The sequence below is a fragment of the Neofelis nebulosa genome, chromosome 11 (assembly GCF_028018385.1).
Source record: "Neofelis nebulosa isolate mNeoNeb1 chromosome 11, mNeoNeb1.pri, whole genome shotgun sequence".
NCBI lineage: Eukaryota > Metazoa > Chordata > Mammalia > Carnivora > Felidae > Neofelis > Neofelis nebulosa.
Genome location: NC_080792.1, coordinates 14,699,071 through 14,726,128, shown reverse-complemented (window position 1 = coordinate 14,726,128; position 27,058 = coordinate 14,699,071). Strand labels below are relative to the sequence as shown.

General features: G+C 42.3%; 1 protein-coding gene and 2 long non-coding RNA genes across 17 annotated transcripts in view; 1 reads left to right on the top strand and 2 right to left on the bottom strand.

Moving 5' to 3' along the window:
• Nucleotides 1-911, bottom strand: part of LOC131489987 (uncharacterized) — a 97,661-nt gene extending 96,750 nt beyond the window's left edge. For all 5 annotated transcript variants that reach the window (XR_009250879.1, XR_009250883.1, XR_009250878.1 and 2 more), the window contains exon 1: nucleotides 825-911. This is a non-coding gene — a long non-coding RNA (uncharacterized LOC131489987). The remainder of the gene's footprint in view (nucleotides 1-824) is intronic.
• Nucleotides 912-955: 44 nt separating this feature from the next.
• Nucleotides 956-27,058, top strand: LOC131489981 (uncharacterized). 4 transcript variants are annotated; one of them, XR_009250874.1, is made up of 5 exons: nucleotides 956-1,117; nucleotides 1,450-1,509; nucleotides 17,842-18,023; nucleotides 24,121-24,197; nucleotides 26,692-27,058. It is a non-coding gene; the product is annotated as an uncharacterized LOC131489981 (long non-coding RNA). The 4 variants fall into 4 exon arrangements; XR_009250871.1 differs by lacking the exon at nucleotides 26,692-27,058 and having other exon boundaries at nucleotides 24,121-24,379; XR_009250873.1 differs by lacking the exons at nucleotides 1,450-1,509; nucleotides 26,692-27,058 and having other exon boundaries at nucleotides 24,121-24,379.
• Nucleotides 18,344-27,058, bottom strand: part of PIGN (phosphatidylinositol glycan anchor biosynthesis class N) — a 105,186-nt gene continuing 96,471 nt past the window's right edge. For 7 of the 8 annotated variants that reach the window (XM_058691896.1, XM_058691902.1, XM_058691899.1 and 4 more), the window contains 2 exons: nucleotides 26,994-27,046; nucleotides 18,344-18,654 (listed from right to left, as the gene is read on the bottom strand). In XM_058691896.1, coding sequence (XP_058547879.1) covers nucleotides 18,531-18,654; nucleotides 26,994-27,046 — 177 coding nt within the window. In that variant the 3' untranslated portion in view covers nucleotides 18,344-18,530. The remainder of the gene's footprint in view (nucleotides 18,655-26,993; nucleotides 27,047-27,058) is intronic. The other variant, XM_058691901.1, reaches the window with a different exon arrangement.

The following is a 27,058-nucleotide window of genomic DNA, read 5'->3' as shown; positions in this document are numbered from 1 at the left end:
ATAAGGGGTCGTTTCCAAGGCCCCCAGGATGCCTGAAACCACGGACGGTACTGAACCCTCTATGTACCACATTTTTCCCCCTAAACATAACAACCAGGGATAAAATCTAATTTCTAAATTAGGCACAGTAAGAGATTAACAACAATAACTAATAATAAAATAAAACAATTATAACAACATACTGTAATAAAAGTTACCTGAATGTGGTCTCTCTCTCTCTCTCAAAATCTTATTGTACAGTTGACCCTTGAAAAACATAGGTTTAGGGGCGCCTGGATGGCTCAGTTGGTAAAGCGATTGACTTCAGGTCATGATTTCAAGTTTGTGAGTTCAAGCCCCAGTTCCGGCTCAGGGCTGACAGCTTGGAGCCTGGAGCCTGCTTCGGATTCTTTGTTTCCCTCTGTCTCTGCCCCTCCCCTGCTCGCACTCTGTGTGTGTGTCTGTCTCAAGAAGAAATAAACATGAGAGAGGAAGGAAGGGAGGAAGGGAGGGAGGGAGGGAGGAAGGAAGGAAAACACAGGTTTGAACTTACAGGGTCAAACTTCTACGCGGATTTTATTTTTTATTATTACAGTATAATACTGTCCATGTACTCTCTCTTCCTTACGATTTAACATTTCCTTTCTCTAGCTTGCTTGCTTATACAAATACAGTATGTACTACATATACAAAACGTGTTCACCGACTGTGTTCTCGGTAAGGCTTCCGGTCAACAGTAGTCTATTAGGAGTTATATTGGGGGAGGTCAAAAGTTACAGGTGGATTTTTTACTGCGCTGTTCGGCACCTCTGACCCCCGTGTTGTTCAAGGTCGTCTGGACTCACCTTTCTTCTTGCGACAACGCGAGATGATAAAGCGCGGGCCAGAGGGATGAGTGAGGGGAATGACGTCACAGCGTGACTTAGCGCCGGAGTATCATCTACGTTCTGACGCTGCGTCAGAGGCCGATCACCGGCTTCCGGCTGCGGTCGTCCAGGTAACCGAGACCGCCGAAAGCGCGGAACTGAAGGTCAAGGGAGACTACTGTATATTGTTCCGCCTTTGAAGAAGTTATTTAACATCAGCGAGTCTCTTGTTAACTAGCTTGTGCCCTTTTCCTTGTGGATTTGAAGAAACGGTATGTTCTTGACATAAGCCCTCGGCCAATTACATGTATTGCAAGTATCTTTTCTGACTCTTTAAAAGCTTCCCTTTTGACTAACATAATGGAGTCTTTTTATGAACAGAAGTTCTTAATTTTTTTAAAAAAAGATTGTATGTTTTTATTCCTTTTTGAGTAAACTCTACACCCAAGGTGGGGCTCGAACTAACGACTTGGCAATCAAGAGTCACATGTTCTACCCGCTGAGCCAGACAGGTGCCCCTAGAAGTTCTTAATTTTAATGTAAATCCAAAACGTCAATATTTTCCCATATACTTAGTGACTTTTGTGCCTATCTTTTCTTCTAGCATTGTGGCTTTCCTTTCCCTACAATGTCCTTGGAACTGCCTTTTTAAATATGGTGTGAGGTATGAATCAAGACACATTTTATTCCCATATGGATATCCAATTGACACAATACCATTTGTATTGAAAAATTGCCTTTCTTTCACTGCTCTCAGGATCCTTATATATGTGAGTTTATTCCTGAATATTCTATTCTTTTCTACTACTCTGTTGATTCACCTTATACCAACATTATAGTAATTGTGATTTTAGAATAAATTTGCCCGTTTCTACACTACTGCTGACCCTTTGCATTTCCATGTAAGTTTAGAATCAGCTTGACAATTTCCACAACATGGCCTGCTGGGATTTTGATTGGAATTGCACTGAACCTATAAATTAATTTGGGAAGAATTACAATTTTACAAAATGGTCTCTTTATTCTCTCTTCCCAACCACAAACATGGTAATTCCTTCCATTTAGTTCAATATTCTTAGTTTCTTTTAATGATATTATATAGTTTTTACAAAGCAATTTAAAAAAAAAAAACATCTAACAGGTTTGTTGCTAGGCATCTGTGGTTTTGAGTTATTATTGTAAATGGTATTATTTTAAGTTTCATTGTACCTCCAATACAATGTTGAATAGGAGTAGAAAAATCAGTATCAGGCATTCTTGTCTCCTTCCCAACCATAGGCAGGAAGCCTATATTTCACCATTAAGTATGTTAGCTGTAGGTTGCAGGCACTAATTTTTATGTTCTTCTCCACTAATTTCCCTTCTTGTCCATCCCTTCTCCATCTTCTGTAAAAACTTCTCAACTTCTCTTGCCTGCCTCTCTCACCTCTTATCCTCTCTTTGTCTTCGTGGGTTTCTGCATTTTTATTTCTTTAATTTTAGTGAGGTTCCAAGAAGGAATCAAGATAAACATGTGTTGAACTTGTCATGACTAATTAGAAGTCCCCTAAGAGTAGACATTAAACAATCCATCTTTTTAAGTTTATTTGTTTTGAGAAAGAGAGAGAGAGCAAGCACATGTGTGAGCAGGGGAGGGGCAAAGACAGAGGGGGCAAGAGAATCCCAAGCAGGCTCCATGCTGCCAGCACAGAGCCCAACATGGGGCTCTATCCCATTAACCCTGAGATCACGACCTGCACCAAAATCAAGAGTCAGACGCTTAACCGACTGAGCCACCCAGGTGCCCTGAAACAACCCCTTTTTTAATTAAGGTGTACTTAATACACTGTATGACAATTCTGTTTTCTAAATTGGCAGGGTTTTTTTTACAAGTTTCTTTTTAAATCTTCATGGATTTGAAAAAATGTGGGAAGCAGAAATATATCACATACATCAGTTGTACCTTCCTTAAGTGATAAAATAATAAAGAAATTTTATTTCACCGTAATTAGAATCTCACTTTGAGGTGCCAGAAGCCACCTTTATCTCCAATGATTTTTTTTTAGTTGTGATTTATTTTTTAAGTACTCTCTACACCCAATATGGGGCTTGAACTCACAATCCCAAGATCAAGAGTTGAATGCTCTATGAACTAAGCCAGCCAGGCACCCCTCAAATGATTTTCTTTATAGGCTGATGTGCTGCTTTTCTGACAAATTCAACTCCCCACTTCCTGGAGGACTCCCTTAGGCATCCCTGAGTAATGACCATTGGGCCTTTGCTTACGTACCTCTTATGCCAAAGAGTTTATCCATGTATAGAAACAAATATTTATCTCAATTTCACACTTAAAGGAGGTTCACTTAGGCTTGCATACTGAAAATAATGGAAAAACCAACTAAACAGGGGCTTAAACAAAGCAGGGGTTTTATTATTGTCATAGAAGAAGGAGTCCAGGAGTGGTCATCCAGGGCTGGTCTGGCAGCTCCCTGGGGCTACCAGCAACCTGCCCTGTTTCTTGCTGTCCGTTCCTTCATTTTCAGGCCAAGCATGGCCTTTAGCACCACGTTTATAAGAAGTGTCCTCCACCTCCAGAAAAGGTGAAAGGAAAGTGCAAAAGGCGTGGCCTGTTGAGTCAACCCCTTTATAAGGAGCATTCCCAAAAGCCTCCCCAGGCAGCCTGCTCTTACATCTCATTGGACAGACCGTTTCACCTTAACCACAAAGACTGAGGTCTATATTTTAGCAGGCCACCTTGAGTTAGTAAAACAGGGAAGGGTAATCGATACTGGGTCAGCAGCAAACAACGGAGTCTGTTACAAGACTTTACCTGTTTTCCCCTGTTGATTCCTTTCCCCCATGAGAGAAGAGCAGTCAGAGCCTGTGACAATAGCTCAAAACTCCAGGGACCAGCTCTGAGCCATCTGGGAAGTGATGGCCATTAAGACGTGAAGTCAAGAACAGAGGAATCTCTGAGGATCTACAGAGAAAGCACAGTGGGTTCCTGCTTCCCTGAAGAAAGGAAGCTTAACAAAGTCCCCCTGGATGACCTCCAGCCAATCTGGTGGAGCTAGGAGGCTGGCAGAGGGAGAGAGCAAGTCGAAGACCAAAATAGAAACAGCTGTTGGCTGCAATTTCCGGCCCTAAGGGCATCGCTTGTGCACATGTTCCGTGAAACAATTCCGTTTGATCCATACACATGTAAAAATCATTGCCTCCTTCACTTTTCAAGTGCTTGGAGTTACTCCTTTCTTATTTAAGCCTTACATTCACCAAGGCTACACACGGCCATCAGCCTGAACTTGTAGAACTACCAACCCGGTACCCACAGGCCATATAATGCTTACTTCCCACTCATTACTCTAGAAGTTTCATTTTTTTGTGGCCTACCACAGACTTCGATGTCGTGCCAGGCCCCAGGCTTAAGTTCACTGCTTGCTATCATTTGTCCTCATAATAACCTTAACGTGAATGCAGTTTTTAGGATGAGAAAACTGGGGCTCCAGAGGGAGCGGTTCCAAGGTTCAGATCCACATCCGACAGACTGATTCTAAAACCAGGTACATGGAACAAAAGCCTTCTCCTCGCTTCCTTGGAGCCAGAAAGAAGCTAGTCTAACGCTTTGGTTTATAGAGGGAAAAATACACACACAGCCCAGAGGAGTCAAGGACCTGGCCCAGAGTGGCAGCTGTAGCGGGCACAGTGAATATCCGAGCCCAGTCAACTCACCTCTTGACACAAAATGAGACTCTGGCGCTACCTGGTGCTTTTAATATTTGGAGGGGCTTAATCCTCCTCTTTGCCAGAGAGGGACATCGTTTTCAAAGCCGAATGTTCCCTCAAGACACTTCATTAACCACGCTAGGGTTTTTACTTTATAGACTAACAGAACACATAGTTTAAAAAAATATCACATCCTGAATGTAAACAGCTAGGGGACCCTACCGGGAACCAGCTCGAAACACATTTAACTTTATGATTTTGCTGAAAACCAAAAACAAAGCAAATTGTCTTTAAATTTATTGAAATAACCCTTTTTTCCCTTCATCTCAGAGGAACCAGTTAGGAGGCAAAACAGAGCTCCCTTTAGGAGGCAGGTGACCCACTGCTCCACAGCTTGATACCCTAGTCATCATCTGTTCCTTGGAGAGGTCCTCCCTGACCTGCCTTTCTAAAGGAAATTCCTCATTACAGCACATTTGGGATTCTGCTTCTGGCCACAGCAGATTAACTGCTACTGGACTAGCTCTCCTACAGTGAACAACTCTAACACTAGACAAAGCACATGGAATTATGGTTTCCAGAAGTTGGGCAAAAGGCAGCACAAGTCTGTGATCCCTGAGAGAGGTGTCCCATGATACCCTTTCTGCAGGCACTTTTTAGACTATGTCACAAGGAGGAAGCCAAACGGAGAACAGTGGTCTTGCTGAGCTGAGGAGAAAGAAATTGGAAGTTTGGACTAGTAAGACAGTTGGAAAGTGCAGGGCAAGGTACATAGAGAAGGGAGTTATGCAGGGAGAGTTCCAGATACCTGCGGGCGGTGGGGGGAGGGGGGGTGCCCTTGAGCCTTTGGCTAAATATCAGGCTACTCATCTTAGGACAAGACACCATGAGGCTCATCCAAGATGCTGCAGGACTGAGCAAGTACTGGAACCTACATAGGACTGGGTCATGTTCAAAGACTGGCCAGTCAGAGTGGAGAAATGTCATTGGCCCTGGCTACTCAATAGAGACCCCAGAGAGGCTATTCTAGACCGACACTGACACAGCTCTAAAACAGCCCTTGAGCATATCAAGATGATCTACAAATTCACCACGAGCCAGAGCAAACTTCCACACTGTATTAAAGAAGCAACAGAGTCTAAACACTCAACTATGTAGCACCCAAAGCTAGCTTACGATTAGTAATTTCCAGACGTGTGAAGAAGACGTAAGATATGATCCACAACCAGGAGGAAAACAGCTAATTGAAAGACCTAGAAGTGACAGAGATGATGCAATTAGCAGAGAAAGACTTACGTATAGATCTTTTAAACAGCTCTATTTTGTAATGGGCAAAATATTTGAATGGACACCTCACCAAAGAAGATATACTCGCATTAGCATATTAACACAGTAGTCATTAGAGAAATGCAAACACAAACCACAGTGAGATTCCACTACACGCCTATTGGAATGGTCAAAATTTAAAAAGACCATGTCAAGTGTTGGCAAGGAACCGGAACTCTTACACTCTTTTGGTGGGAGTAAAGACTGGTACAAACACTTTGGAATACAGTTTGAAAACATATTGAAAAAATAAACATACACCTACCATATGATCCAGCCATTCTACTCCTAGGTAATTATCCAAGAGAAAAGGAAGTATACGTTCACATGTTCAAAGACTTACATACAGATGTTGATAGCAGCTTCATTTATAACAATTCCAAACTGGAAACAACACAAATGTCCATTAAAAGATGGGTAAAGAAACAAATTGTGGCATAGGTCATGTCAAGATCCCTGTAAGGTTTTAAGATGTTACTCTGATTGCAAGCTAACAAGGTATCTTCATAGACCCAGACAGAAGACTTCTGAGCCACAGGCAAAAGACAGTTTAATACGCGTGGCAATAATGTAGCTACAGTGATATAACCACCTCCTTTCTCTGAGCTGCAGTCCCACTGGGTGATATGAAGAGTGTCAGGTGTTGCCTTCACACTCACTGTGTGTGTGTGTGTGTGTGTGTGTGTGTGTGTGTGTGTGTGTGTGTAGGGGGGTGTTGTAGCAGAAGAAACATGAGATTTGGAAGCCCTGACTTTATACAGGAGCTACTGGTAAACCAGTCCATTTTCTCCTCTGGAAAGAAGTCCTCCACCAGAATTTCTGTGAAGCAAATGAAGTCAACTTTTACTGGCAACTGTCATGAAGTGTTTAAGTTTTCTTTCGCTGCATAATCACCACAAACTTAGCATCTTGTTTTAAAAAAAGCAGGGGAGCTCGATCCCATGAACCGTGAGATCCTGACCGGAGCTGAAATCAAGAGTCAGATGCTTAACCAGCTGAGCCACCCAGGCACTTCATAACCCATTTATGTTTGATTCGGATTTCATTTACAGTGCTGTCACTTTTGGTTTCTTTGTCACAATTTCATCTTTATTGGTCAATTCCCTCTTATGATTATCCATTTTTGTAAGCGGTCATGTGGTTTTATCACTGGGAGACAAAGAGGCAACAGAATGACACGCATTGCTGTCTGCGTACGAACTGAATAACCGACGTGCGTCGACCACCTGACCCACTGACAGACTTTGAAAGGAGTAACATGACTGGTCAGTGCTCATGATGTGCATCTTGTATTTACATAGTGACCTGGGGACCGAGGAACTACCTGTGAAGTTCGTCCTTCATGAAATTACTGTCGATTCAACAACCTGCAAAAGATTTGTCTGAATTCAGGTTCAGTCAGTCTTTTACCTAGATGATTGCCATCCATGCGTCTCAAACCCATCCGGGTTAATGATAACTGCCCCCAAAAGGCTTACTTCAAGTATTACGACTGTGAGATCTCCCCCAATTTCTTTCCACCTTGTCAGAAGTTATCAGTTTCCCTCTGGGCTCCCACAGAGCTTGGGATATATATTAGTTATATCACATATATCATGAGAGCCCAGTGATCTGTCTATATCTCTGTCATTTGCTGCAATGTTGGTAGCACGTGGTAAGAACCCAGTAAATCTTTGTTAAAGGGACAGAAGAATTACACAGAATACTTAGGTAATAAGAAATAGTATTCTCAGCTCCAGAAATGTGAATGTGGAGATCTACATGACAGAATATAGTTTAATGCTATTTTATGCCTTTTCAAGAGATCACTTAAAAGTAGGAAGAAAATCAGCACCCAACTCTTGGTTTCAGCTCAGGTCATGACCTCACAGTTCGTGAGTTCGAGCCCTGCATCGGACTCTGCACTGATAAGTGTGGAGCCTGCTTGGGATTCTCTCTCTGTCTCCCCCTCTTTCTCCGCCCCTCCCCCATTCACTCTATTTCTCTCAATAAATAAATAAATAAATAAATAAATTAGAAGTAGGCAGACAATCAAAGGGTCTGGGAAGCTAAAGGATTATAAACTGTAAAGAATGGCATCCCCCTGAATTTCAAAAGCAAGTGAAAAGTCTCATTCTGTGTCTGATTAGTACAGACTCCACCGCCCCAAGAACTAACCAAAGACAAATTATCCCAATACAGGCAGAAGAGCCAAGATAAATAGCAGCCTGCAGGCCCCCTTAAAAAGCCAAACCTTTCAAACTGGAGAGTGATCTACTTTAAAAATGTCTCGGGTAATAACCATAACATAGAGCTTGATGTCTGTTATTACTTCGCAATGTATGCAATATGCTTTCCTCCGCGGCCATCCTGTCAAAGACATTCCAGAATGGATCTGCTTTGGGGACTTGACAGACACATCACAAGTTGCCAGAGGAGGAAGGAGGTGACACTTTTGTCGTCACAGACCAAGTGTGAAACCAGAACAACCGCCAGTGTGCAAAGCAGGGTGGCTTGGGAAGGAGCCTTCCCCTGAGGGACAAGCTTTTAAAGAGACACCGAGATGATAAATACTTATTTTTATTTAAATGCACCGCCCCCTTGCCCCCCAACAGCACATATTAAATTCCAATATCCTTGCTTAAACTGCGCCCTCCTGCAGCCAGGCTGTTGCCAGCACCGGGTTCTGTGACCCACAGGTAGATCCTGGCAAATTCGCTTCCAACTCCCTCCCCCACTGCCCCTGGTGACAGTGAGGATGAGGATAAGAATGCCTGAGCCTTGTGAGGTGTTTCAGGCCTTTGTATACCTGGCCCTCCTGGGGGAGTCTTTCTTTGACGCTGGTTATGGCAGAACCTACAAGAGCAGCAATATAACAGGGGGATGCACCGACTTTATCCATCTGTCCTTCCAAGGCGTCAGCAACCCTGAAACAATGAGTCAAACCATCCTGACAGGCTTAGGCCATTTAGACCATCCACTCTAAAAAGAAACAGAAGAAATCAAAAGCCTCTGAAAACATGTTAGTTGAAGGAAATGCCATTGTTTACGTGGCAGTAGCTGGCAAAAATAGTCTTCTTGGCAAATTTTCAGGAATTTTCTGCTTAAGCTTTTAGAAGCAAGTTTCTACTCCTTCTTGTCCATACTGCGATTCTAATTATTCAAACTGAAAAGCACTGTGCGATAAAGGATGACAACTCTGAACAAAGTGCCATTTTGAAAATGATCTAAATTTTCAGGTAGTTCAAAGTCTCTGGAGTTTTGTTCCAAGTAAGACGTGTTACTGTTTCTTGCATAGCAACCACCCAATTCTGTTTTCTTAGTCTTTAGAATATGGATCTAACAAAGCCAAGGTTTGGGGTTTGCCTCCCAAGTAAGGAAGCTGCCATGAGAGGGAAAAAGAAAAAGGGTCTCCGTAGATAGCAACCTCACCCTGATTCCCCCAAAGCAATTCAACATGTTTGTCCTTTGGATAAGTAGATGAGCACCATCATGTCTCCATGTGAAATGCAGCACAGATGTGGTAAGGCTATAAAATGGTGGCCACAAGCAAAGACTATGGAAAATTCAAGCACGACACAGACTCGGGCAAGCCAGTGATGGGGCGTTGTGGAGGCTGCTGGTGACTTTGGTGAGTCACTACCATGAGCCTTCTACGGCATTCTCCCCAGAGCTCTCCCAAGCAGTAACATGATTCTGATTGGGACAGGAAGCAGGCAGTAAGAAGCATTGGTGGAAGATCTCTTCCATGTCCCTTTTTTCTTTCTTTCTTTCTTCTTTTCTTTTCTTTTCTTTTCAGTTTATTTATTTTGAGAGACAGAGAGCACACGCATACAGATGCGGGAGGGGCAGAAAGAGAAGGGGAGAGAGAGAATCCCAATCAGGCTCTGAGCTGTCAGCGCAGAGCCCAACATGGGGCCCAATCTCACGAACCCTGAGATCATGACTTGAACTGAAATTAAGAGTTGGAAGCTTAACCACCCAGGCACCCCAGATTTGTTCCATGTTTCTGATGGCTTTATACCACTTTTCATTTTTGCTGCCTTCCTGGGTAAACTGATCCAGAGAATACCTTCGATCCTTCCCTCTTTTTTTTTTTTTTTTTTTTTAAATCTTACTCCTGCTAGCTTTTCCGTCCACCTGCAAAGCCTGAGAACAGGATTGTAAAGTCAGTATTGGATTTTAACCAACTTGGGTTCCTTCACCCAACCTCAGAGCTGACACACAAGGACTCAAGGAAAGCTTTTTGTAGGAAGACCCAGGGGTGCTGGGGTGAACAGAAGAATGGTTGGGCAGACAGATGCATGAAAGGAAGAAAAACTTTTCTTTCTTGAAGGAAAGAGTTTTTGCTCTGTTGACAGTCAGGTGAACCAGCTCAATCTGAAAAGCTGAATTTGCTGAATAAGAGAATAGGGTATTCAGTACTGGTGACTGCTACAGCCCAGGATCTATTCAAGAGCAAGGCCAGAACCTCAAATTGCCAATCAGAAAAGCAACAGTAACAGCTGGGAGCTGGGGTCACCAGGGATGAGGAGAGCAGACAGTTCTCTGCAGGAGGCACTGACTAACCATTGACAGAACTGCATCTAACGTAGCAACAGGGGTCACGCGCATCTTCAGTTCTCATCAAAGCTTCACCTCACTCGGCCAAACTGGTAATGCCATCCAGGCCCCACCAGCTCTGTCCACCTCGTGGAGGAGCAGGTCCCCCAGGTAAAACAAGGAAACCGGTAAAACTCTGGCCACACAAGTTCTCCAATCCAGGGGATGGCTAACAGGCCCTCACCTCATTATACTCCCATCTTAGACCCCGGTGAGTTTGGTCAGGCTCTGAGGCCCCGGAAGCATTAAGAACAGCAGCTCCAACCATCGGACTGACATGAGATAGGATCTTATAAACCGGAGTGTCAGTTAACATTACACAAAATTCGTCGCTTAACAAAGGAAACATCACTTGAAGGCTTCACTCTAAGGTTCAAGGAATGTTCTTGTGATGGTGCCAGGCCCTGTCACGGGGCCTGTGGTGGCATGTCTAGTTCACGCCAAATCTGGATCAAGACTGAGAGGATTTGTGTGCAGGGCTCCTGTGGGAAAATTCCCTCCTGCATTCTGGATTAGGTCATGGATGCCGTGGTGTTAAGGAGGGTGAAGGCTCTTCTCAAATAAGCCCGAGGGCAAAGGTTTGAAAGACAACCAGATTTATGACAAGCTTTCAACTTTCTGGTTTCAACTGAATCCAGATGCATAAACACCAAAAATATTGAAGGGAAATGGAAAGTCTAAGGAGCTCTTTACTTCCAGAAAAATATGGCTGAAATATTCCAGAAAAAAATCATCAGCAATCTTGACATTAAAGAGTGTTTAACTCCACCCCTAAGTTTACGCGCTGATATCTTTATATCCACATTTTAGGGTGAACTATGGTACTCAAACTCGTGATCCAGAAAACTTTATGAATTAGCCATGCAAGTGCCATGATTCAGTCTGATTCTGTAAAGCTAAATTCCCCATATATATTCATTTCCTAGGGGTGCCATAACAAATTATCACCAACTGGGTGGCTTAAAACAATGAAAATTTATTCTCTCAGCGTTCTGGAGCCCAGAAGTTGTAAATCAAGGTTGCTGGGGGAAACCCTCCTTCTGAAGTCCCGAAGGGAAGATCCTTCCTGGCGTCTCCCAGCTTCTGGTGGCCCCTGGCTTTTCTTGCCTTGTGGCTGCATCACTGCCTCTGTCTTCACGTCACTTCTTCTCTCACAAGGACACTTGCTATTGGATTTATGCCCCCCCCCCCCCCGTCCCCGGATAATCCAGAGTGATTTCATCTCAAAACCCTTAATTATATCTGCAATGACCGTCTTCCTAAATAAGGTCACATTCACAGGGTTAGGGTGTGGACATATCTTTCCAGCGGCCACAATTTGACCCACTACACTAAGCACACTCTGGACTTTCAGGTCTTTACAAAACTTCAAGTGCTTGAAAACAGTCAGCAAATATTCCCTTTCTTATTATAATGCTAATGAAATAAAAGTGAGGAAACTTTGCTCCTTTTGCTTTATATACCACTTGGAAGACAGCTGGCATTTGCCTCAAATGTGAAGAATCCAGTGTAAGCGTGTCACATGCCTATTACAGACGTGTAGGCAACTTCAAAAGTATGTTTTCTTAATCGTGCTGTTTACCCTTGATTATGCACACACAACTGCAGAGTCTAGTTTTCATGTCACCTGCTTGGGTACAGTGACTGTGCTTTCAGAAGCAAAAATCTACAAATGCTCGTAAGCAGATTCCGGGATATAATGTTTCGGCAGCAACCGTCTGTTGAAAATGTAAAAGCAAAGCCAGCCTGCCAGTCTTATACTAGTTGTGGGATCTTTATAAATCACCCTGGGCTTCAGTTTTCCCATCTGTAAAATGGTATAATAATACCTACTTCACAGGGTTGTTACGAGGATTAAATAGTTCAGTATGTGTAAACCATTTAAACAGGGCCTGGCACTTTGTAAGTTTTACCATAATTTTTTAAAAAGCCATAAATAGAAATTGCACTAAACATTGAAGAGTTACTTGTACAAACACATTCAAGGCATGCACGTCAATTAACGCTCTTGGATGCAAGTCACAGGAGATCGAGACAAAATTATGTTGGAAATGAATGGGAAGGGTTCCAAGATGGTTGGAACAAAGGGAACTTGGGCAGCAGAGGGCAGAGCCACAGAGATCTGTGAAGAACATCACTGAACTATTCTGTCCCATTGATTTCCAATCTAGAAAGCATAAGGCAAAAAGAATATACAAAAATCAGCATTTTAAGTGGAGTTTTGGAATGGTCCTTATCCGCTGTCCTTAGGAATCACTGTAAAAATAATCCTTCTTTTTGTCAGATAAGCATGTGATGGAAGGTTACCTATTAGAAGGTATCTAGAGTATCTCAATCCAACCTAACTCCTGAACTTTGCATCTTAGAAATTTTCTCTCCTTTCTAGCTTGAAAATCTTGCAAAGAACTCAGATTGGCCCAGACTGGGTCAGATGTGCACCTCTAAATTTGTCAACTATGGTGAAGGAAAAGTCATAAGAAACCACTTGGCTCCTGCCAGAGATCCACGGTTAACAATGGAGGCAGACTTAGTCCCGAGGAGAGAGTGCCAAGCAGACATTGGCACAGCTGAGCGCTGTATACTCACACCATGTCTACACTGAACATCAGAACCGATGGGAACCAACTCGTGAAGAAAACCCATTATTTGTATACACACCGGGTTCGAACATGGTTGAGAGAGAGGAGTGACATGAAAAGAGAGAAAACAGGGCAAGAGAGAAATAAATAAAACAGAAAACCCAAGGAAGGCATAGAACTTTCGTAATCGCCTTCTGTAGGCAAGTCGCAAGAGAGTAAGCCAATATTTGCTGTGATTTTTATTTTTCTGGTAAAGGCTATGAATTTATGGTATAAAGACTTAGTCCAGATTCTATCAGGGCTGTCTGATGATCTGTGATGGACTGGATGCCATCCATATGGTACCACTGAAGGGTCCCACATGAAAGACTAAAGCATCATAGGCATAATTTATACAGAGGCAAGTAAAGTTGCTAGTACACTTTTTAAGTGTATTTATTTTGAGAGAGAGAGAGAGAGAGAGAGAGCACAAGCAGAGGAGGGGCAGAAACTGAGGGGGTGGGGGGGAGAGAGAGACAGAATCCCAAGCAGGCTCTGCACTGCCAGCACAGAGCCCGACACGGGGCTCAAACTCATGAACCTGTGAAATCATGACCTGAGCTGAAATCCAGAGTCAGATGCTGAACCGATTGAGCCACCCAGGCACCCCAAATTGCTAGTACATTTTAAAGTTTTCCCACATTAGGGGTTAAAATCTTTTCAGGAAAACAGATTCAATTAAACATGCAACACCCCAAAACAGTGTGACAAACTAAGGTTTTAAGTGTCAAAGTATATGACAACATTTCTAAAGTATGCTCGCCAGTTGGAGGGGAGACTTTAAGATAGGTCTCCAGCCAAGCAAGTAGAAGCTGCTGGTGTACTGCGATCTTTCTCCCTCCATAATGCGTAGATCAAGTTAAATTCCCTAAGTACTACAATAAATACACCTACTAACTTTGTTTGACCAGTGCTTCTCAAATATATTTGATCAGGGAACCCTTTTTATTATGACATCTGTATCCTAAGTAACCGATGTTCTAAGGGACATACTTTGAGAAATGCTAGGCGGCAAATAAATACTGCAGTTCGAGTTGAAAATAGTTGTGATCTGTTTGTGTCTCTAAAGAAATTAGTAAGTGATACATTACTTCTCAAATGCCCTTGTTATAGAATGAGTTATTCTGCACTGTATTAAGTGCAGAAATCTCATCTACCTTTTTTACATACCATGCTGATGCAGAAATGTGAAAATGCTACAACATGTTACCATAGTACTGAAAACACGTACCATAACAATCCCATTTCAAAGCATCTTACAGAGGATGAGAAAATGTCAATATATAAAGAACGACTCTGGAAAGGTGAGAAATTACCAAGTTCTCTCTGGTCCCTTAGAGGAGTCCTTGGAACTGCCCGAAGGATGGGCGGGGTGGGGGGGGGGTCCGCCCCAAATGACTGAGTCAATTTAGCTCACTCTCTTTAGGCCCCTTGACCAGCCGGTGTCTAGGGTAGATATAGGAGCTCACCAGGCTCTCCCCTGCAGAGCTGATGCCCCTCCCTCCCTGTTTTTATATTATTTTTGCTTCCTTTCCTTCATGTTCCTCTGTTTTGTATCTTAAATTCCTCATATGAGTGAAGTCACATGATATTTGTCTTTCTCTAATTTCACTTACCATAATACCCTCTAGTTCCATCCACATAATTGCAAATGGCAAGATTTCATTCTTTTTGATTGCTAATACTCCATTTTGTGTGTATATATATATATATATATATATATATATACACACACACACACACATATATACATACATATATATGTATGGATATATATGTATATATATATATATATATATACACACACACATATATATGTACGTATATATGTGTGTATATATACATATATGTATATATGTACATATATGTGTGTATATATACATATATGTATATATGTACATATATATGTATATATGTGTGTACATGTATATGTATATATATGTGTACATATATATGTATATATATGTATATATATGTATATATGGATAAAGAATGTGTATATATACACACACACACACACACACATACATATATATGTATGTATATATGTGTGTGTGTGTGTGTGTGTGTGTATATATATATATATATATATATATATATATACACATTCTTTATCCATTCATCCATCAATGGACATTTGGGCTCTTGCCATACTTCAGCTATTGTTGCTAGTGCTGCTATAAATATTGGGGTGCATGTGCCCCTTCGAAACAACATACCTGTATCCCTTTTTTAACATTTTTAATTTTTTTTTTTAATGTTTATTTTTGAGACAGAGAGAGACAGAGCATGAACGGGGGAGGGGCAGAGAGAGAGGGAGACACAGAATCGGAAGCAGGCTCCAGGCTCTGAGCTGTCAGCCCAGAGCCCGACGCGGGGCTCGAACTCACGGACCGCGAGATCGTGTCCTGAGCTGAAGTCGGACGCCTAACCGACTGAGCCACCCAGGCGCCCCACATTTTTAATTTTTTGAGGAACCTCCATACTGTTCTAGAGTGGCTGCCCCAGCTTGCATTCCCACCAACAATGCAAAAGAGATCCTCTTTCTCTGCATTCTCACCAACATCTGTTGTTGCCTGAGTTGTTAATGTTAGCCATTCTGACAGGTGTGAGGTGGTATCTCATTGTAGTTTTGATTTGTATTTCCCTGATGATGCATGAGGTTGAGCATTTTTTCACGTGTTGGTTGGCCATCTGGATGTCTTCTTAGGAGAAGTGTCTATTCATGTCTTTTGCCCATTTCTTCACTGGATTATTTGTTTTTTGGGTGTTTAGTTTGATAAGTTCTTTATAGATTTTGGATACTAACCCTTTATCTGGTATGTCGTTTGCAAATATCTTCTCCCATTCTGTTGGTTGCCTTTCAGTTTTGCTGATTGTTTCCTTCGCTGTGCAGAAGTTTTTTTTTTGATGAGGTCCCAATAGTTCATTTTTGCTTTTGTTTCCCTTGCCTCCGGAGACGTGTTGAGTAAGAAGTTGCTGTGGCCAAGGTCAAAGAGGTTTTTGCCTGCTTTCTCCTCGAGGGTTTTGATGGCTTCCTGTCTTACATTGAGGTCTTTCATCCATTTTGAGTTTATTTTTGTGTATGGTGTAAGAAGGTGGTCCAGGTTCATTTTTCTGCGTGTCGCTGTCCAGTTTTCCCAGCACCACTTGCTGAAGAGACTGTCTTGATTCCATTGGATATTCTTTCCTGCTTTGTCAAAGATTAGTTGGCCATACGTTTGTGGGTCCATTTCTGGGTTCTCTATTCTGTTCCATTGATCTGAGTGTCTGTTTTTGTGCCAAGACATTTGTGTTCTAAATAGTGCATACTAAATATAATAATACAGAGAATTAAAACATTGGTTAATTATGAATAGACTGCGGGTAGTTTCCTAAATCCTTAGAGTATCCTCCAAGGTTTATCCACGGTCCACGTGACATACCATGGCTTTTTTGTTCAGTATTTTCTCAACCTGATATGCCGCCTTTAATTCCCATAGCAATTCCTAATTTAAGCAAATGCTAACTAGCAAATGTCTTAAGTTTGATTTGGAAATCTGGTATTAATAGTTAAAATGAAAAAGTAAATGACTTAGAAATACATTTAAATAATATTTATTTTTTCTGTTATTCAATGTAAAAATGTGCATTTCAAAACACTAAGATATTTGATAAGATGCACGACAGAAAAGGCCTGTCTAGATCTCTGTTCCCAAAAGTCTGAGGGGTCCAGGTAACAGTGCGGCAAGGCGAGCCCACAGCTGCAAGTACACATCGCTCTTTTGTCAGCTCACATGGACTCAGGACAACATGAAGACGTGCTTCAAGCAAAATAAAGGCAAATCGCTGAGCACCTTTTACGATGTCATAATAAAATATTCATTAATTCCTCTGTGTGGAAATCTGGGAAAAGATGGAAGGTAAAACTAGGCATAAAAGGAGTTAAATGGTGTTTATAAAGTCGATTTTCGCTGACTTGTGAAAAAACCGATTAAAAATCCTGAGGCAACGTGAAAGTTCACGGGTTCCGTATCTGCCAATACCATCATCCGTGACAGCAGCTGCTTAGTTGTCCAGCAAGATTTTATATCAGACACGGATGCAAGTTGTCTTACACTGAAATCTGCGTCTCTTTCTTTCCTTGTACCATAGGGCTGTCATTGGTACATGAAGTACTATCACGACTTATTACCGTACTTCATTGTAAGCAGAAATTAAGAAAGTGCGTTTTGCCAAACTGCTTTTTGAATCTTCTAAATTGTATTTGTTCACTCACCGGCCAATTTAAAAAAGATAGTATTTTGTAGGGGGCTTCCTGGTCATTAATGTGAACTAGTAATGCAATAATTTAACTCAAAAGGAATTTTTTAAAAGTGGGACGCAGACTAGCAAAGCTTAGCATCAGCCAAAATCTACTGGCACACCATGGGCTAAAGGCCAAGTCTACAGTGATACATAAAGGTCACTTTATGAAAAACCCAAATAAAAATTACTCTCAAACTATTCTGTCCATTAGAATTAGTTTACAAATGGAAATTTAAATTTAGTGAGAGGACTCTAAGCCTTTGGGCTAGAATCTTCCAACCAGAAAGATAAGCAATTTTAACACTGATTCCTATGATATGGTCAGAAAGTTTAACACTGACTTAAAGAATTCTGTTGAAACAATATGTGCTAAAAGCTATGCGGGTAACAGATACTGAGTCTACAAGTAAAAATTAATCCTTTAAAAATTTTTCCCTGAATCAGACACAAATACCAAGTATTTTCTACCTTTCTATCTACAGAAATTCCAATGGGAATCCAGAAATGGAAAAAAAAAAAAAAAAAAAAGGAAAAAAAAAGGGACGGTCAACCTGCACCTGGCTGGGACACTATGAAAACCCTGAAGAGCACTAAGAAGACAGTGTCGCTGCACTCCGAGGGAAAATGGCAAACGCCTGCCAACATTGTTTCTACTGAAGCTTCGGTAAGGAACAGATCCTGATTCTCTTTCTAGCGTTATCATTCCTTGCAAAACCAGGGCTGAGTGCTGATAAATATTTGTGGTGCAGCCGGGTGACCTGCTCCAAGTTCAGCCAGTGCTGGCTGTGGACGTGAGCAGCACCGCCCCCACGGGAGCACATTCTCGGCCGCATCTAGGGGACGCTGCGCGGTTGCTGAGCCGACTGTTCCAGGTGCTCTAAAAGCTCAGTGAGAGGGGCCGACTGCTAAAGGAAGAAACTGAAAATGGAGAAAGTCCACGATGCCCTTCCACAGACAGAACCACTATTTGACACACACAGAAACTCAAGAAAATGGAAGCTCCTTTATTGCAGATAACCTGTAAACTCAGAATTCCGCATGTCTTTTTCTCTGTAGGAGCAGAATATGCTGTATATCAATGTCCGTTTTCTTACTGAATCCTTGATAAGAGTTTAGTGTAAAAGGAGAACGGGAAGCAGGATCCAGATGTTAAATGATGGCTTGGGCAACATCATATGAGGTGGCTTTTGGGTTTGCCACAGAGTCTGAGTTTCTTTGTCGTGAGCAGGTGGGCGAGGCCATTGAGAAACACCAGAACGATGGTCATGGACATGACAATCACGTAGTGGCTGATGCTACAGAAAGAGAAAAAGAAACATGTTACAGGAAGACACAACACACATGGGAAAGAGGAGAGCTCTCTAAATACTGTTTCTAAATGTATACATAAAATACACAGAATTACAAAAGATACCAGTGATGGTTCTCAAGTTTATCTGTATATTTATTTCTAGTACTCTCTACAGCCAGCTCATAACCCCGAGAGCAAGAGTCACATGCTCTTTGAACTGAGCCAGTCAGGTACCCCAGTGATCTGGAAATAGGTATCAAAACGTTAAAAAACCAATTTGTCACGGAAGCAGTGCTGAGCACAAACATTTCGAGGTATGTCCAATAACTGCAACGTGTTATGAAAATGTCTGATTGGTATTGGCACTGCCTGTGTCTTTGTCACCGATAGAAACTGAATCTCCAAATCCAGCTTTTAGAAACAAAGATAATTTTCTGCCTCTAATTCTTGCCCCCTCTGAATAACATCCACAGACTCCCCAAGATATCCCCAGGTTTAGTGGTTTGGCATTTTAGAGCACACCATTCTGTGCTTTGATGGAAGTTAGAAGTACTTCAACAAAACTACCAGCTACCCTCCCCCCACCCCAAAACATTACCCAAATTCAAATTCAGGGAAGTAAATGTTTCAGTCAAGGAAAAAGGATACATTTCTTTATGAATCTCTAAGTCAAAGCTACTGTCTCCCAGATTCTGCTTTTTTAGACCTTTTATCACTTTTAACACTTTCAATTATTTCAAATGCTTTTAATATTTTAAATTTTTTAAAAAGCTTATTTATTTATTTTGAGAAAGAGGGGGAAGAGAGCACGCACGTGAGCGGGCTAAGAGCGTGGAGCCCCACTTGGGGCTCGATCCCACAAACCGTGAGATCATGACCTGAGCCACAAGCAAGAGTTGGACCCTTAGCTGACTGAGCCACCCAGGTGCTCCTAAATTACTTTAAAACAAATAAATATTAAATATGACTTGGTTTCTTAACAAGGTAAGTTTCATGACACCAGTAGATAGGTGACTATCCCTAAATTTAATGGAAGTCTGTTTATAAGAGGTATTTTATAGATCACTTATCTCCTTCGAGTGGCCTGAAATCACAAACTTTGGGCCCATTTAAGCTAACGTTATTGGCAGGAAACAGTCGTGAAGCTCATCACCTTCATGCAACTGAGCCATAAGGCATTCAGCTTGTGATATTTTCCATCAATCAGGTCTTGGTATCATCTCAGCACACCAGAGTTAAAGAAGCATTCCATTTCAACTGTAAATGAGTTTGGCTGTTCCCACTCTCTCGCCTTGACTATTCTGACATCATTTAAATCAGCAATTCTCAAGGTGTACATGTGTGATTGGTAGAGGGACAGGGTGTCTGTGTGGAGGGGCGTATAGAATCACCAGGAAGGCCTATTCAGCCTGTACAAGGGGTGATAGATAAAAGGTTGATTGTACTTTTCAATCAGGGTAAGGGGCAACGGAAGCAGGTCAAATCTGTCAGATGTACTGGAGAAGACAAGTTTGAGAATCACTGATTTTTAATAAAGCTTAGTAGTCATTATAAGAGTAAAGATATTTTATCACACTTATTAGTGATATTTCGGAGGATATTAAAATAGTATTGAACATAATGAGAAGTTATCATTATATCTAAAGAGAAATGACACTCGAGTTGCCATCTGTATTTTTGTTCAATTTTTTAATGTTTTTATTTATTTTTGAGAGAGAGAGACACACACACACACACACACACAGAGTTCAAGCTGGGGAGGGGCAGAGAGAGAGGGGGAGACACAGAATCAGAAGCAGGCTCCAGGCTCTGAGCTGTCAGCACAGAGCCCGATGTGGGGCTTGAACTCACGAACCGTGAGTTCATGACCTTAGCAGAAGTTGGGCGTTTAACCGACTGAGCCACCCAGGCGCCCATCATCATCTGTATTTTAATAAAGTATAACAACAGTGCATGCAGGAAACAACTCCAAATGAACACCACTATCAAATCAAACCAATCAAACCGATGATCCTGCCTCTATTCACTTCACACCAAACACATTTAGAACATAAATTTGAATGTGTTTTTATAGTTATGAAAATGACCTCAAAGGACTTTTTCTCTAGTTTTAAGAAATGCACTTCTTTCAGTACACCATATAAAAGGCAGTACTCTGTTAAGTTTATGACCTGCTATGAATGAAGATACAGTATAAAAGATCCAAAGAAGAAAATACTACATTGTAGCTCTGTCAGCCCAGCTCAGTTTTATGGCCTGGGCAGAATATTTTTCACACGGCTGTTAAAAGAACACCTGATGCCACAAGGTCCTCCAGAGAACCACAGGCTCAGCTGGCGACACTGGCTGGAGTAGATTCCTGTAAGATTCTCAATTTAACTCCGATAAAATCTGCTCAGAAGATGCATTTTGAAACATATTGGCCTGTACGCATAAACGCAAATACCGTCTCAGGCCCTAATAATACAATCTTTACTTTTTTTTAAGCTTATTTGAGAGACAGACAGACAGAGAATCGCAAGCAGGTTCCACACTGTAGGTACCGAGCCTAATATGGGGCTTGAACTCATGAACTGCGAGATCACAACCTGAGCCGACATCAAGAGTCAGGCACTTAAGCTGAGTGAGCCACTCAGGCATCCCAACACAATCTTTATTTATTTATTTTTATTTATTTTTAAAAGTTTTAAAAAATTTTATTTATTTTGAGGGAGAGGGAGAGAGAGAGACAGAGAAGGAGAGAGAGAATCCCAAGCAGGCTCCGCACCGTAGGCGCGAACTAAGAGATCAAGACTTGAGCCAAAATCAAGAGTTCAGACACTTAACCAACCGAGACACCCAGGCGCCGCTACAATCTTTATTTCTAAAGAAACTATTACTTATTTGTTAACCTGAAACTAATTGCTGAGGAATCTCGCAAACCTATTTTGAAAACCCACTGCAATCGCCACGCTGACACTATGACCATCGTAGCCACACGCAGACCACATTCGCAGGGCTGGTGAGCTCCCAGTCCCCTCGAGAATCCTGGGACTCAGTCTCACCTTTTCTGTGTTCATAAAGCAATCACTTAGTAAGGGCAAAAGGACAACATTCCATCCCTGTGTATAACAGGCATATTAGAGCTGGAGTTATTAACTGTATTACTAATAAAAAGGAGTTTAGAAGTAAAATTAGTCACAAAGGAAAACTATAATTCAAATAACTCGGGCCTGGTAAGGAAACACTGCCAATAAGTTTAGTAACATCTGCAACACGATAAGAAACAACTCAGCTTTTCATATATACGTTCACACAGGAATAATGAGAAACCCAAAACTTAAAAAGCAACTTTCTCACAAACAGAATGCAGGAAAAAGTACAACAATGAGCTTTTGATATGTGAACCTGATTGTATGGTGCTTTAGCTCGGTCTCTTGAAGCCTCTTTTCCAGCCATTATCCAAGCCTCTTCCTCGCAATAAATTAGATGCCGGGGCGCCTGGGTGGCTCAGTCGGTTAGGCGTCCGACTTCAGCTCAGCTCATGATCTCACGGCTTGTGGGTTCGAGCCCCGCGTCAGGCTCTGTGCTGACGGCTCGGAGCCTGGAGCCTGCTTTGGATTCTGTGTCTCCCTCGCTCTCTGCCCCTCCCCACTCTCTCTCTCTCTCTCTCTCAAAAATAAATAAACATTAAAAAAAATTAAAAAAGAAATTGGATGCCGACAAAGATGCATGAAGCAACTCCTGCCCACCAGAGCCTGAACCACACGGCTCGCCGAGGCGGTGTGTGCCGTTACCGCTACACAGGACACCAAGAGAAGATGACAGAATTCTAACTTGTCAACAGGCGAAGCGGCAAAACAAAATCATCCCGCTACAGCCCCAGTCCGGGTGATTCCGTTCGAAAGCCTAATTTCTCTAACTCAGATTTCAGGTTGTTTCTCCATCCCAACCCCTGCCACCCCCCACGCCCCTCTGCAACCATCTTCCTTCCTTACGAGGGCATGTTTTGGACATTATAATATGGGACAAAGAAGACGAGCAGAGCAGAGCAAGGGGTGACCAGGGGAGTGTGTGGGGACTTATGAGGCACTGCCGTCAGCCTGATGAAGAGAACCGAGCTCTGAAGTCTCCTATTTCACCCGCCTTCGAGAAGTCTCTCAGGGCAAGCACCCCATTTCACCGAAGGGAGTTAGATCTGTGAGGGCAAAGCCCGGAGATGGAGCTGAAGTGCGGTTTAACCTAACTTAATTAACTGCCTATGCCTTTATCACCTTTCCATCCCCTCTGGATTTTAACGCTCTATCGATGAGGGTGTAAGGATTATACCAGGACACCAGACATAAACCAGGACCCTTCCAGATAAACCTGTACATGTGGTCACCATATGTGAAGGGCAGCTCCCATTACAAAAAAATACTATTAGCACAAAATATTTCTACAGCGTAGTTTTTAACCCTCTGTAGCATTAACCAATTATATAATTTTTCATAAATATCATAAGTAAATTATAGCATGAAACATGGAGTTAACATCCTTTTCTCCTGGCTAGCCCTGCAGAGTGGGTGGGGGTCATGAAAGCGTTCCTGACCTGTGGGTGCTAATGCACCATTCTGTTTCCCTTGGTGTGAATGATGCTCAGTGCTTGTCTTATGCGTCTATAGTCTCTCTTTCTGCAATTATCTTGTGCTCTGATGAACACTTTATTCCCATGATGGTTGTGTAAAGGAATGCGGGAAATAGGCCTGGAGGTACCATGCAAGTGCCAGGGAGAACGTCATGCTAGATGTTAAGTACAAGTTTTGCAATGGCTCAAAGACTCTGAAAAAAGATCACGCAAGCACAGGTAACAAAAATAGGCAAATTGGACTGCGTAAAAATTGAAAACTTTTGTGCCTCAAAGGGCAGACTCAACTACTTTTGGCTCCTTCCCTCCTCATCGATATTTCTTCCTCCCTTAAATCCTAAATGTACAGTGCTCAAAACTCTGCACTGAATGGTTCCTTTGCAACAATCACAAACAGGATCAGACACAAAGCCACTTTTAAAAAAGGGCTTAGCAGAGGTACACAACAAAGGCTTTGGGAAATTCACCGCAAGTAGAGGCAGCGACAGGCAGTGGGGATACTACAGACCACGGCGGCTCGTCAAGTGCCGTCCTGCGGACCTGTGCAGCCTTCTCTACAAGTCACAGTCTCCGTAGGGCCACAGTGTCCTCATCTCTAAAATGAAGGCAGTAAATACAGCTCCTGTGGAAAATGTCTACTTGACAGCGTTGTGGTAAAGATCACATGAAATATCGTGTTAGCAGACACCGTAAACACTGCAGCGCGGCACCAATGTAGGTTATTTGTGGCCGAGGTATGACTGGGGCAATCCTCTGGCTGACATCCTGGACCTCCCACTTAAGTTCCAGCTTCTGTCCTATTTTGCCTTTTACCCACGTAAACCGATTCCCTGGTCTCCGGACTGCCTTCCTCATGTCTTTCAGGACCCCGATCTCAAATAACCAACTACTGGGCGTGCGGTCACTGTGTTGCAGTCCACGGCCATGCTCTGACCTTGTGGGTAAGTCTCGGCCTCTATTCTACTCTGCAAATAAGCTTACTCCATTTGGACCCCAATACGGGCTCCAGAACCCCAGCTCTGACAACGGGTAATTAGCATTGATGTATCTAGGGACATTCATCCCTTCCGACTATGATATTCCTCATGCTCATGAGTTAAATGAAATGACAATAAAATCTTAGAGAGAAGTGAGGGTATTCCATGCGGTTCTGCTCCATGTTTCTCCTTTTCTTTCTTTTCTTTTAATTTTCTTGATGTTTATTTTTGAGAGAGAGAGAGACAAAGTGCAAGTCGGGGCGGGCAGAGGGACAGTGAGACATAGAATCCAAAGCAGGCTCCAGGCTCCAAGCTGTCAGCACAGAGCCTGACGCAGGGCCCGGACCCCCGAACCGTGAGATCATGACCTGAGCCCAAGTCGGACGCTTATCCGATTGAGCCACCCAGCAGCCCCTCTCCTTTCCTTTCTAACTGAGCTAGAAAGAGCTCTACACTTATGACTCTATTTCCTGATCTCCCATCTCATTTATCCATTTTCCTTTCATTTTTATCAGTTATACATGCAGTGCTAAAAACACAAAATAGTGGAGAAAGATTTATAATGAAAACCAACAGTCCTCCTTCCTCCTTACCCGCTTCTCAGGGTGGCTGCTTTAGTCACTTCCCTTTTTAGGTCTTCTGGTGCTTTACCTCCTGAACATGAATGTCTTTATGGTGCTGTTAACTGATACATCGATTTAAAACATAATATATTCAGTCCCTGCTAGGAAAGAGGAGAACTGAGCCTGCTTATACTATAACCCACTCGCTTCAATTTTAGATCTGTTTGCTATTAGCCAGTTTTTCTTCTATTTTTCCCTCTGAGTCAATTTTGACGTATAATTTATATGTAGGAAAATGGAACTAATTTTTAAGTGTCCAGTTAGATGAGTATTGACGAATGGTGCACCCAGGTGACCATCATCACTGTTAAGGTGCAGAACATTCCCATTACCCCAAAAGTGCCCGCATTCTCTTCTACAGTCAGGCTCACTCTAACTCTCGGTGCTAGAGATGGGTGATGGTGATAATCACATTCCTACACAGTAGGAATGAAGTTAATGCTGCTGGACTGCACACTTAAAAAACATTAAGATGGTAAATTTTATTATCTGTATTTTACCACAATTAAAAATAAGATGAAAAGGGGTGCCTGGGTGGCTCAGTTGGTTGAGTGTCCGACCCTTGATTTCGACTCAGGTCATATTCCCAGGATTGTAGGATCGAGCTCTGCATCGGGCTCTGTGCTGAGCATGGTCTGCTTAAAATGCTCTCTTTCCCTCTGCCCCTCTCTCCCTGATCACACACACACTCTCTTTCTAAAAAAAAAAAAACAAACAAAAAACAAAAAACAAAACAAACAACAAAAAAAAAACAACCTAGAAGTCTCACACAAAAATACTATATTTAACAAGAATATGTTCCAAACAAAATTCTGGACTATGTCTAAGATGAAAACAAATTAATCAAACTTTGGAGAGTAAAGGGAAGTATGTCAAACACAAGAAGCAGTGTGAAGGATAAAGACTAGAATAACATCAATACTAATAGTTGCCTTTACTGAAGCTTATTAGATGCTGGACACTGTGCTAAATACTCTACATGGAGTAATTCATTCGGACGACTACACAAGACAGGGGAGAGGTGAGAGGGATTAGATCTCTTGCAGATGGTCTCTCAGCTAAAATGTGGCAGAAACTGTTCAACCCTAGCTGCCCTGGTCTAAAGCTCATGCTCTGACCCGTTATCTTGTCTGGACACTTTGGGATCAGAGGAGGAGACACCAAAACGTTCCCTAAGCATTCAAGCTTAAGAGCAGTGAAAACAAAATGGCCTAGGGAGGACCTTTACATGCCTGGCACACATCGAATGAAAGAGATTCAAATCAGATGAGGCAGGGAGGCAAACACGTCTATGAATAACGAGGCAGTACCGGGAGTGAGCTGCCTAAGAGGTAGGAAGAAAGGAGAGAAGATCTAACAGTCTCACCCAGGCCTACACAACGCAAGTGCTTAATGAATGTTGACTGAATGAAACAGAATCAGTCTAGGGGTGCTTGGGTAGCTCAGTCAGTTAAGCATCTGACTCTCGATCTCAGCTCAGGTCATGATCTCACAGTTCATGGGTTTAAGCCCCATGCCAGGCTCTGTGCTGACAGTGTGGAGCCTGCTTGGGATTCTCTCTCTCCTCCCTTCTCTGTCCCTCCCCCACTCATGCTCCCACTCTCTTTCTTTCAAAGAGAAGAAATGTAACAGATTACAGCAATCATCCACAGTCAAATCACAACAAAGAAAAAAATAGACTTTTGGTTCAGATTATACTTTAAATAACACTGGTGTATGTTTCCCACATTAAATGTTCTCATATTAAAGATTCTAAGGGGCAGATAATGATTACATGCAATTGAAACTGCCACATAAACTTCATACTGCAACTGAGTAGCATCATTTCTCTAAAGAGATTGACAGATATGGAGAACACGCAGATTCTGGAAGTGACCTTCTCTGAAAATCCCGGTCGGATTCAAGCAGTGTCTCTTGCACCTTCCCTGCTCTCCAGGGTTCCCATCGATCCCTACACTGTCCCAAGAAAATGCCGAGAATTGGAGAGATGGGTCTCACTTCCAAAGGTTTAAAATAATTGCTACTTGCTATGCTTACCTCAAAACTCAAACTGGCACCTTCTACTAAGGTATCAAGTTACTTTTTTTTTTTTTTTACACCGTACTGTTAAGAATTTCTACGTGAATATATACTGCACCTTGTTCCAATATCAAGCCAGCTGCCATAATCCTTGACCAAGAAGAAAAAATGCTGTAAGATAAA